The 12,566-nt window shown below is 37.1% G+C and overlaps 1 protein-coding gene across 11 annotated transcripts in view; it reads left to right on the forward strand.

The window, feature by feature from the left end:
• ADGRL2 (adhesion G protein-coupled receptor L2) overlaps positions 1-12,317 on the forward strand; it is a 222,000-nt gene extending 209,683 nt beyond the window's left edge. For 5 of the 11 annotated variants that reach the window (XM_083360567.1, XM_083360565.1, XM_083360569.1 and 2 more), the window contains 2 exons: positions 6,163-6,291; positions 9,902-12,317. In XM_083360567.1, coding sequence (XP_083216693.1) covers positions 6,163-6,291; positions 9,902-10,656 — 884 coding nt within the window. In that variant the 3' untranslated portion in view covers positions 10,657-12,317. Of the gene's footprint in view, positions 1-6,162; positions 6,292-6,511; positions 6,594-9,901 lie in introns of all 11 variants that reach the window. The other 6 variants (XM_083360571.1, XM_083360573.1, XM_083360572.1 and 3 more) reach the window with 2 other exon arrangements.
• The last annotated feature ends 249 nt before the right edge of the window (positions 12,318-12,566 follow it).

Consider the following 12,566-nt stretch of genomic DNA (forward strand, 5'->3'; position numbering starts at 1 on the left):
AAATAATTGCACAATCAAGACGTCATGATGCATGTGTCATCATTTTGGCATCATTGTGCTTTGCTCTAGACGCCCATATTAATTATTGTAGCTGCAACAAACACATATGATCATATATATATATATATATATAGATATAGATATAGATATAGATATAGATATAGATATAGATATAGATATAGATATAGATATATATATATATATATATATATATATATATATATATATATATATATATATATATATATATATATATATATATATATATATATGTTTTCTGAGGTTTTCGCGGGTGCCTGTATGTGGATCCTTGGTTTTTCGGGTTTTTCCCCGCGTAGAATTAAAGGTGTAGGCGCAACGTTTCGACGGAATCCCATCCGTCATCATCAGGCTTCTGCTTCCTACTTCTGGGAGAAGCATGTGGCTCTTGCTCTTTGTTCCTCTTTTTTAAACTGCCAGAGGGGGTGTGTTCTGTGGAGGTGTGCTCTGATTGGGTAGGGGACCAAGTGTGTTCTGATTGGGTGGGAGTGTGTTTTGAATGGTGGGGGTGTTCTGATTGGGTGGGGGTGTGTTCTGAGTGGATGGGCTGGTCTCAGCTGCCAGCTCCAGAACTGAGCTGGTGAGTTGTGCTGCTTTTGTTCGGCTTCGTGTTTGTGGTGGTGCCATGTTTTTATAGTGGGTGTCAGTTTGCTTATTGTGTGGTTTGGAGGGGTTTAAAGTGGCTGATGTTGCAGCTGTAGTTAGGTTTCTGTTTTGTGGTTGTGTGTCTTTATCGTTGTGGGTTCGGATTTGCTTTTTGAATGGTTGTGCGGTGGTGATGTCATGTGATGTTATCATGAGTTTGGGTCTGGTATCATTCTTGGTGGTTGGGCTTCGTCTGTCAATCAAGGCGGGTTTCCAAATGGCTGGTAGACGAGAGGTATCATCTCGTTTATTCATGCTGTGGGGGCGTTTTTCTATCTCAATGGCTTCTCTGATTATTCTGTTGTTAAAATGTTCAATTTTGGCGATAGTTTTGGTTTTTTTAAAATCAATTTCATGTCCCGTGGCTTCAAAGTGTTGGACCAGGGATGAAGTTTGTTCTCCCTTTCTGAGTGAGTTTTTGTGCTCTTCAATGCGTGCACTTATTCTTCTGTTGGTCTGTCCGATGTATGTGGTGGGGCAGGTGGTGCATGGGATTTCGTATACTCCTTGGTTTTCTAACCCAATTATGTCCTTGGGGTTTCTTAGGATGGTGGATATTTTTCTGTCTGTGTAGAATGCTGTTTTGATGTTGTGTTTTTGGAGGACCTTGCTGATTCTGTCTGTGGTCCCTTTTAAGTATGGGAGGAGGGCTTTGCCATTTTCTTGTTCTCTGTCTTGGGTTTTTGTGGGTGTCTCTCTTTGGATTAAGTTGGTAATCGTGTTTCTTTGGAATCCATTGGCTGTTAGTACATTAGTGAGAGTGTGTAGTTCGGTTTTTAGGTGTTGTTCGTCAGCTAGGTGTTTTGTTCTGGAGATGAGTGTCTTGGCTACGGAGTTGATCTGTGCTGGGTGGTGGTGTGAGAGTGCGTTCAGATAGCGGTTTGTGTGTGTTTTTTTATGGTAGATAGTGTGTCCTAGGGAGCCGTTGGATTTCTTGTAGACTAAGACATCAAGGAAGGGAAGTTGATTGTTAGCTTCTGTTTCCATGGTGAATTGTATTTTGGGGTGTAGGCTATTGAGGTGTATGAGGAAGTCATCCAGTTTTTCTTTGCCGTGTGGCCAGATTACGAAGGTGTCATCTACGTATCTGAGCCAGAGTTTGGGTTTGTGGTTGGATTTTTCCAGAGCGAGGGTTTCAAAGTGTTCCATGTAGAGGTTTGCGATGACAGGTGAGAGGGGTGATCCCATGGGTGCTCCTTCCATTTGTTTGTATCTTTGTCCATTGTAGATGAAGTATGTGTTAGATAGGCAGTGGTTGGTCAGATCTAGGATGTGTTTTGGGGGGTTGTATTTATTTAGGATAGCTGTCAAGGCTTCTTTGATTGGTACTTGGGTGAAGAGGGATACAACATCGAAGCTCACAAGTAGGTCCCAGGGCTGTAGAGAACCTTTAATTCTACGCGGGGAAAAACCCGAAAAACCAAGGATCCATATATATATATATATATATATATATATATATATATATATATATATATATATATATATATATATAAAGATAATAAAAGCCGTTCCTGAATTTCTACATAATAATGTACAAAATACAATCGGGTTTAATAATCTACTCAATGTTCATCAATATTGTGTACAGTAAAAACCTAACTCCTGGGTTCAAGCTTGTGTGAGGTATTGATATATCCTACAAGGGATTTCTAGTTCTTTGCAGCTTCATACATCATTGTTTGCCCTTGCTGTAATGTGTACATTATCCTTGGTAGGAAATATGAATCTCCCTTCACCAAAGCCTGTGCTTTGTGTTTTTTGTGTCTAATTGTAATGCAGTGCCAAGCAATTATGTGCAAAAGGGAGTGATCTTTCTTTGCAGTGTTCTGTTCCCCCCCCCCCCAGAACTGGTCGGTCTGAGCATTCTAAAAGTGGTTTGTATATTTCTGCAAGCGTATCTTCCAGAACAGGAAGTAGTTAATGGAGTTCTGGATGTGATCCAGCCCCCAAATGAGCCAAACTGAACATTTTAGGGAAAGTGAAATGTTCCAGTGATGAACTGATCCTTTATGCATAGCTGTAATACCACGCAACTTAACATGTATAAATTTCAGGAATTAACCACTGGTTTTTTTGTCAGAATAAAGACACTGCAATATTTTTTTTCCTCTGATCTGAACCCAATCGTTGTCTAAGGCTCCCTTCCATTCTCTACAAAGGATATGTTATTTTCAGTTTAGGCTATACCTTTTTTTTTGTTGGCCTTCCTTTCTTGCCACAACTGTGAACTGGAAATGGAAGGGGGGAGAAAAATCAGGAACGAGAAACATAAAAATACTCTATATTAAAAGACAAGCTATATAATAGAAGAATGCGAGGGAGTCAGGGATTCTTTATCTTTCTCCCTGAAAAGAAATGTTGTAAAGTGAAATGATTTATTGTCAACTGAAGGTGTTACAGATAGTCCTTGATTTATGACTAATTGAGCCTGGAATTACAGTGTAAGCCATTGTAGATGTTAAGCAGGTAACACCATGTGACTGGGCCAATTTTACCTTTTTTATCTCTCTATTTATTTATTTATTTATTCATTCATTTTCTATTTTTGAAGCAGGCATTAAGCAAATGCACTGGTCATTAAGGAGAGCCATTTTACCCAATGGATGCTTTGTGTGTATGTGTGTGTACAGTATGTGTATGTGTATATATGTGTGTGTATGTAAATTATTCAAATTGCTAATAAAGAATTTTTTAGGGAGGCTGAAATGATCATTTCGAACTTCTTATGTTCTCATCAGTCAGTCATACCCTTTTTATCTGAGATTCGAACCTGGGCTGATTATATATTAGGCAGTTGCTTTAACTTCCTGAGCCACAGGTTCTTTATTAACTAGGAAGCAAGGGAGATATATGTTTTAAATTTTTGTCAAGTCATTTGAATATGCCTTGCTAATTAACTCTTTCTTTCCTGTTTTGGCCTAACTCAAGGCTATCCACAGGATATAGTCACAACTTATGAGAGCTCATTATTTGTGTAAATTATTCAAATTGCTAATAAAGAATTTTTTAGGGAGGCTGAAATGATCATTTCGAACTTCTTATGTTCTCATCAGTCAGTCATACCCTTTTTATGTGCAAAAGGGAGTTAGGCCAAAACAGGAAACAAAGAGTTACTTAGCAAGGCTTAGGACCGCCCCCGACCTTCGTGAAGACCTGGCTCTTAGAGTTCCCCGACCCAGGCTGAGAGTTTTTAATTGGGGTTTTTATATTTTTTCAGGGATTAAATTTAATTCTTTTTAAATGTTTTTAATTTTTGTATCAGTGTTATAAGTACCCTGTAAACCGCCCTGAGTCCTTTGGGAAAGGGCGCTATATAAATCCAATAAAATAAATAAATAAATTATACACACACACATACACACACACACACACACACACACACACACACACACACACACACACATATATATATATATATATATATATATATATATATATATATATATAGAGAGAGAGAGAGAGAGAGAGAGAGAGAGAGAGAGAGAGAGAGAGAGAGAGAGAGAGAGAGAGAGTGTCAATTTGACACAGGATATTGAGCACAGCTATAAAGGTGGACCAGTTGCTATGTACCCAAAATAAATTCATGTGACTATCGGGGGGTTAATGTCTTTTCATAACTTTGAAATCAGGTCTTAGTAGCTTTTGATAGGTCCATTATAAGTTTGAAGAATTGTTAAGCTTACTGTAAATTGAGGACTATCTGTAAAGCTTCTTTTTATCATTTTTATAAAAGGGGGGAAAAGCTAATTAGATATATTAATCTGCACTTCATAGTCATGATTCACAGACAGGCTATAATGTTTGTTACACTAACCCTCCATTTCACTTATAAACCATGGTTTGATGCACTACATTAACTCAGATTTATTCAACTCACCATGGTTAAAACAAGCTATGTATGCAAGTGCAATTGTAGTTTGACTTCAATTATTTTTGCACCTCTGATGCTACCTGGTTGGTTAGGCACAGTTTAAAAGATAATGCAAATCTGAAATTTTCATTACTCTCTGAGAACATAGCAATGAAATGGGCTCTGTAACTTTAAGGAGAATGGGGGCCAGATTCTTAGTTTACAATGGAAAAAGTGTCATACTCAGAACTGAAGTATGACTATATCTGGTGAGTATACTGGAAACAGTATATCTAAGTGGGTGTCAAAGAACTATAGCCAATTATGTAATTCAACTGGAACTATACTGCATAGTTATTATAATAACAATTTTATGATATGTAGTATAGTGACAAAAGGATTTGGATTGCCTTTGCTAATATTTAGAGTAAACCTCACACTGTGGACGGAAAAAAAATCAAATAAATTAAATAAAATTGCAAATAAGATTAACGTAAGCTGACAGTACAGCAATTCCCAAAACTCCAGGATTTTTGCTACCTAGAGTAATAATATTTTTAGTAGTGATAAGAACATTAATATTTAAAATTTAATATCTTCTATTGCCACAATGAGAACCTAATCAGTTTAAATTTTGTGTATGCATTTTTGGGCTGCTCTGTGTCTCATCTTGGGTCAATATCAGGCTCCCCTATCTACTTTCAGATTGCTCAGTCAAAAGGCGCTTTCAACGTAATTTTTATTTGCATGTCTACAAAGCAGTAGAGTCTTCATATCTGTTCTGACAACTATATTAATGTAACAGACCCAAAATCAGTGTGATGTTTCACATGCTGAGTTCTTAGCAAGTAATGCTGTGTGTGGCTGCTTCATTAGAAGCTTATTGAAAAGTGTTGATGCATTAGGACTGAAATTGCAGAAAGAGCTTTTGTATGAGCTTTCATTGTGTTCATTGAAGATTCTTTTTACAGAGAGAGCAGAGATAACTTGAAAGATAATTGACTTTACAAATCCTCACCAATAGTGCAGCATGAAGCCCATTTGACATGTAGAAATATATGAATGATTTACCTTCGACCTCTCTTTCTGCTGCTCCTTCAGCATGTGTTCCTTGCTTAGAATGGAATAGGCATCTTACAGCTTGCCATTGCTTACTTTAACTTTGTTTTAAACTACGCGAGTGATAAACCTTGGCTGTTGCTATCAGAGAATTGCCTATTGCTCTCAATTAACAAATTTTTGATGTATCTAGTCTGGTGCCTATCCACAGTTAAAGTTACAGGCATTAAGTTGTAACTTCTTGAAATAGGACATTGGTCTCTGTATTTAATTGCTATCCATGTGTTAACAGCAATTTTGTATAAATTGTATAAATTAGCAAATGTCATTCTCAGCAGGTGTTTACTTTGGGGATTTGGCCAGCACCTGTGAATTACTGAAACCTAACTATATTTTCATTCTCTTCCTTCAAATTAATAGTTCAAATACAGTCAGAAATGTTCAGCTGAATTAAATTTGATGGGATATACATGACTTGTGATGAAATTAAAAAAAATACACATTACTGGAACTGTCAGCCTCAAATGAAAGAGCTGATGTCTCTCTTTCTGTTTCTTTTGCTTTAGGAGTGACTGGCAATTACCTACTAACAAACCCTCTTCTTCGACCGCACGGCACTAACAATCCTTATAACACATTGCTCGCTGAAACTGTTGTATGTAATGCCCCTTCAGCTCCCGTGTTTAACTCACCAGGTGTGCCCACACTTTGGGATATGTTAATTTTGCATTTTGCTTTAAAGTATGTTTTGCTCCAAGGCTTTTCTTTTAACGTAGTTGGAGCTACAGTTTCCTCTATAATTCTTTTCCTTCCAATGCTACTGATAATGCCAGGCTTGTAAAACTGCACTATATTATAGTGTTAATCCTTTGCCATAGTAGTATTTGCCAATAATCCTCCATGTTTTTAACACAGGTGGCATAAATCTTAATATACTATTGCAGGACTGACACCCCATGCTCCGAGAGCCCATCTTCAAGATATATATCACTTAGAGGTATCACATCTATGAAATATAAATTGAATCAAAAGCTTGCTGAGAACATCTGCTTATGGAGTTGATTAGACCATTAAACTCACACAAAGGCATCTTGACATGTGCACTGTCATGCTGTGGAAAACTGCATCTGGAGTCACATTTAGAGGCCAACTATAGTATAGTGCAGCTTTATAGGAGCCACTTTGATTTGCTGTGTTGTCTTTTGCTTTGTTTCCTTAAGAAAGTCATCAGATGGTGGCTAGTCTTAGAAAAGCAGAATTGTGAGAAATATACATCCTACTTGCTGGATCTAATCTCAGATGCTTAGGACAGGCTGTGTTTTCTGTCCTCTGAGCATTTGTCACCTAACTTGACATTGCTCTGATCTATCATTCAGTTGTAGGGATATTAATTCACTATAAAAGGCAGAGGTATCAGCATTCCAGAGTATATCTTTGTTATACTGTACCAGCCAATAGGGTTTTGTTTAAGTAATGAGTCCTTGAAAAATAAAATAATGCACCTTTATTATTAGTTTAATAAGTCATTTTTAATGTAAATGAAATCCTGTCTTAAACATTTATAACATGTTTTTTAAAACAAAAAACTAAACGTATAAACCTGTTATATCAATTTTCCTTATTTTTAAACTGAACTGCAGTTTCTGTGTTCATTCTCGTGTTTTCTTACTTTCCTTATGCTCTCCTCTAGCAACCTACAGAGAGACAAGTATGGGAGTAAAACTTAACTTTGCCTATCAAATGTAAATTTTTTCAGCATGATTTTTAATGGGCACAATTAAAACATAACTAGCGGTCATGAAGTAGACTCAGCGGGCAAGTGGTTCACAATTTCCAAATTAATTATTTCCATACTTAACGGTACATGGGTACTGCTTTTTGGAAGAACCCAAAAAAGTCACTAGGTCTGTAGCAAGCCCTATTGGTAACTGACGATATCCAATGCTGAAATAATTTGCTGCTTAAAACCAGAGCACTGTTGAGCAAAATGCTTAATAATTGACATAATATTTTTACATTCCCACAGTAATCTTGCTACAGGCTAGGAAAGACTTCAAGTGAATTACCTGATCATGGGCATCTAAACTTGCCTCTCTAAAACTGGCTTAAGTGCATTGGAGTGTGCTTAACGCTGCAGTATATCGCAGAAAATTCTTTAAGGATTATTAAATATGCTTCAATATTTATTTAATAGAGTATGAAGAATTAGATTATTAAGAGAGAATTCTTTTATAGAGGAAATTAATACCGGCATGTGGCCCATGCATTGGTTCTCTCTTATGAATGCCATATGTTCCATATGGATAAAGCTTTTGCAAAGAAAAAAGAAAAAAAGATCCAAAATATATATGAAATTATCCCACCTACCAAACTTGTTTAATCAAAGCCTACAGCTTTTCAAAGAGTTGTAACCTTTTATACTAATTCAGCACACATTAATGGCAAAAACAATGCAATGTAAGATTAGCTGCAGCTTTTTATTTCTCAATTAGTATTCCATAACCAAAGGGAGACAAAAATCTCTGAGGCATCAACCTAGTGTTTCTATCTTTATAGAAGCAACTTTGAATTTTCTTGGTTAAGCTGCAGCTTTAAGTACTGGCTGAAAATAAACCTGGAAACATTTTTAGATGCACACACAGCCTTTTTATTTCTCTGTAACTGCTCCAAGCCTTGCATATAATGCAGCAGCTTCACAGTGGTCAGTTTCATTCAGACAACAGTACTCCATTCTTCCTTAAGAGTTCCAGACACTGCTCTAGAACAATAAAAGCAATTCTTCCAACAGTTCACTAACAAATCATCTAACTTTCCATGATCCATGCCATTCAGTTTCTTTAAGAACTTTCTTTTATCTCCTTTGTTTGGGAAGCACTGTGATGTCTTAGTTTACATGTCTTTGTGTCTCTAGAAAAGTGAATTTTCTCTCCAGTAAAAGGACATTTCACCATAAAATTCCTTTTCTTCTTCTTTTTTTTCCTCTTCTCTTTCTCTCTTCTTAAACTCTGTGTCATCTTTCCAGCAGATGTATCCAATTTCTCCATTTCTTCAGCAGTTGAAAGTTATCGGTTCTGACTGATAATCTCCCATTCCACAGCTAATATTTCTTCTTTGGTTAATTTCTGTGACCCATGTTTAGAGAAATCCCTAAACATTTCTGCTTTTGATTTCCATACGCCCATGGTGTCTGTGGGCTTAACTCTGAATAGACTTATGCTGGTTCATACGGTTCTGTCACTGTGACTGATGCAAACTGCAGGGCTGCAGGTAAATTTTGACATTCTGAAGCCTGGGGCCATTCCTGGCAGAGAGAATATAAAATGCAACCCTTCTTCTCCCCTCCAAAAAAAAAAAGCACATTAAAGTGGGAAAAAGCTGTTATTGCAAGCGATCTAATTTGCTGAACCCTTGCTCTGACTAAGTTGCTGAGACGCTCAGTAATTCTTCATCTTGTTACAATAAACCATTTTACTTTCTTTTATATATCAGCTACTCTTAGGCCAGATAGCCTGAGCAGACAGACATGATGTGAGTTGTCCAAAGTGAGTCATTCCACCTGCTGTCTTTCGTGTGTTGGATGGTGCCTGTGGGCCTCGGTCCCTTTCAGTGTGAGAGATGGGCTGTCTGTGCTTAACATAAAGTCTCTGTATTTGTCCATTTTTTGGTCATTCTTTTGTTTGTTCCATCTTCAGCTAAAGAAACACACAGACACAAGGAAATGTTAGAAATGTTATATTAAAGTAGCTGCTTGCTTAATATGTGGGTTTACTGTTATGCATTTACCTTCTGTTTTTGTATGTGACCTGATTCCTTTTCTTTCCTTCCTTCCTTCCCTCCCTCCCTCCCTCCTTCCCTCCCTTTTATTTGTTTATTTTTAATTTAGTGTTGTTTAGGACAAATTATGTTGATTTCATTTTTTCATGTTGTACTTATATGCACTGAATGTTTATGAATGTATGCTTTGCATTCATATGCAAGGACATGGAGTCACTTTCTTCTTCCTTGTAGGAAGAATTGTAGAACTGAATCCTAAATTGGGTACCTTCAAACCTGTTAACATTTGTTTTAAAAATTTCTGATTGAAAATATCATTGAAGCTCCAAGGAAAAACAATATTACTTTGTAAATTTTTTCTCTCTCTCTTCCATACGGTGTGTAGCTCTTTACCTTGGGAGTCTCCCTGGCATGTCCCAAGTCCTACTTCCAAGTACAACTTTGTCCTGAACTACATTAAAGATTTTCTTAGAATAAGAATTTTAGCTCCAGGGTAAGCAGTAACCCGTGGGTGTCCCTTCTCTGTTGCAGGACATTCACTGAACAATGCCAGGGATACAAGTGCCATGGATACTCTACCGCTAAATGGTAATTTCAACAACAGCTACTCTTTGCGCAACGGAGACTATAATGACAGTGTGCAAGTTGTAGACTGTGGACTAAGCCTGAATGATGCCGCCTTTGAAAAAATGATCATTTCAGAATTGGTGCACAACAACCTGCGAGGCAGCCACAAGAACCATAACCTGGAGCGCACATTACCAATCAAAGCTGTGATCGGCGGGAGCAGTAGTGAAGATGATGCCATTGTTGCTGACGCATCGTCTTTGATGCACAGTGATAATACGGGCCTGGAGCTTCATCAAAAGGAACTTGAGGCCCCTTTGATTCCTCAACGGACTCACTCTCTTCTGTATCAACCACAGAAGAAAGTGAAGATGGAAGGAACCGATAGTTACGTGTCACAGTTGACAGCTGAAGTTGAAGACCACCTCCAATCGCCCAACAGAGACTCGCTTTATACAAGCATGCCCAACCTCAGAGACTCTCCGTACCTTGAGAGCAGTCCTGACATCGAGGAAGATCTCTCTCCATCCCGGAGAAGCGAAAACGAGGACATTTACTACAAAAGTATGCCAAACCTTGGAGCTGGCCATCAGCTTCAGATGTACTATCAAATCAGCAGAGGGAATAGTGACGGCTATATCATTCCCATTAACAAGGAAGGATGTATTCCAGAAGGGGACGTTAGGGAAGGACAAATGCAGCTAGTGACAAGTCTTTAATAGCGTAGCCAAGGAATTCTGAAGGCCACATGCAAGTATTAAATGGACAGACTTAATTGGCTACATGCAGACCCCCTCATATCTGCTTGAAGTGACTATTACTCTTGTCCCTGTGGTTTCTCCCATGTAAAGGAGTTGACTGGACCTTTCAGTTCTGTGAATTTTTATAAATCAAAAAAGCTTTGTATATACACAGAGTATACTAAAAGAATTATTTGTTACAAAGGGGAAAAAAGAGATACCATCAAGGTATTTTAAGATATCTTGCTGCTGACATTTAAAAAAAAAAGATTGTGAAATAAACACACACACATACATACATGCAAAGTGTTCCAGCCATTTTACAGCAGCAGTTTGGGAACTAAATTTGTAAATATGGCTGCATCATTTTTGTATGCCTGCATTGTATTATATACAAGACGTAGGCACTAAAATCCTGTGGGACAAATTTATTGTACCTTACTATTCCTGACTAGACTTGCAAAAGCAGGAGAGAGATTCTGCACCAGTTTGCTGTTCATGACAAATCTTTCCCACTAAGGCAAGGGTTGAAAACATGTCTAACCACTAGCAATCAAGCCACAGGCCTTATTTCATATATTTCTTCAACTGTACAATGTTCTCATGAAAAAAAAAATGGCTAAAGAAATTATATTTTGTTCTATTGCTAGGGTAAAATAAATAAATACCTTTGTGTCCAAACAGAAATATAATTGTCATTAAAATAATTTTAAAGGATTTGAAGAAAATATTGTGAAACGCTCTTGGTTGCACATATGCTACAAGCTGTTTCTTCTTACACTTGGTTCCGTAGTACCGTAATATGTTTAAAATGCAAACTCTACCCATTTTCTACTTCTTTTTCACTATAAACAGTGTTCTGCTTTGACATGATTATTCTTATGGCTTAAACGTGATATTGCCAAAAGAAGATATTTTATGGGAAGAAATCTCTTAGATGCCAATTTATGCCAGGCCTTGCACAAATTTGGTTAGAAAAGAACAATCACCCACTAGCTATAGATTCTGTTCCCTTTTGTTCTTTTCTTTGGAGAAGGCAGAAGGTAAGGTTGACTAGTGAATGAAAGGTGCCTGCCCTTTTTTCGGCTAAGAGAAAACATAAATATTACTCTTCCATATTCCTTCTGCCTATATCTAGTAATTAATTTATTTTATGATAAAAGAGCTAATTAAATGTACATTGTTTCAGGTTTTTCTTTTTCTTTTTTCCTTCTTTTTTCTTTTTTGCTCTTTCCCCCCAAATTCCTTTGTGTAAACCTGTTAATAATGAGCCCATCACTACTATCCAATGTAAAGTTTAACACCTGTTTGACAGTAAATAAATGTGAATTTTTTTTCCAAATAGGTAAAAATGCGCTTTCTTGCATTATGGGTCGTAAGCTCAATTATTGATTTTGTGAGCTGGTGAAATTCTACTTTAGGATCACTCCTTTTACGGTTTTCAGAGTGAAGTGAAGAAGATGGAAGGGGGGGTCAGTTCTGCGCTGCAGCTTTATTGTCACGTGCTGTCAAGATGAGAAGCAGCAGATTGGGTTGAAAAGTTAGCAGCATATTCCCCCTTTTATATGAGAGACTTTTTTTAAAAAAAATCCATACAATCTTATTTATTAAAAGAACATTTGAAAACTGTACAGTTATGTTTCAAGCAATTGTAATGTTAAATCTACAATTAGCGATAAAGAGAATTAATCTCCTGTTCCTAGAACAAAAAAATACTAACATTGCTTCATTTATTAAAATGTCATGAATATTCAAGCCTTTGCAAAAAAGGGTAAAATCCCAGCATTTTTGTGATATGCAAATTAACCTGACTCTTATTACTTCTATTAGCAAAGAGGGAGTCAAGGCAGGAAGTTGATACAATGCCCAGAGCTTTATAGTGTGTCAGC

The sequence above is a fragment of the Vipera ursinii genome (assembly GCF_947247035.1).
Source record: "Vipera ursinii genome assembly, chromosome: 3".
Classification (NCBI taxonomy): Eukaryota; Metazoa; Chordata; class Lepidosauria; order Squamata; family Viperidae; genus Vipera; species Vipera ursinii.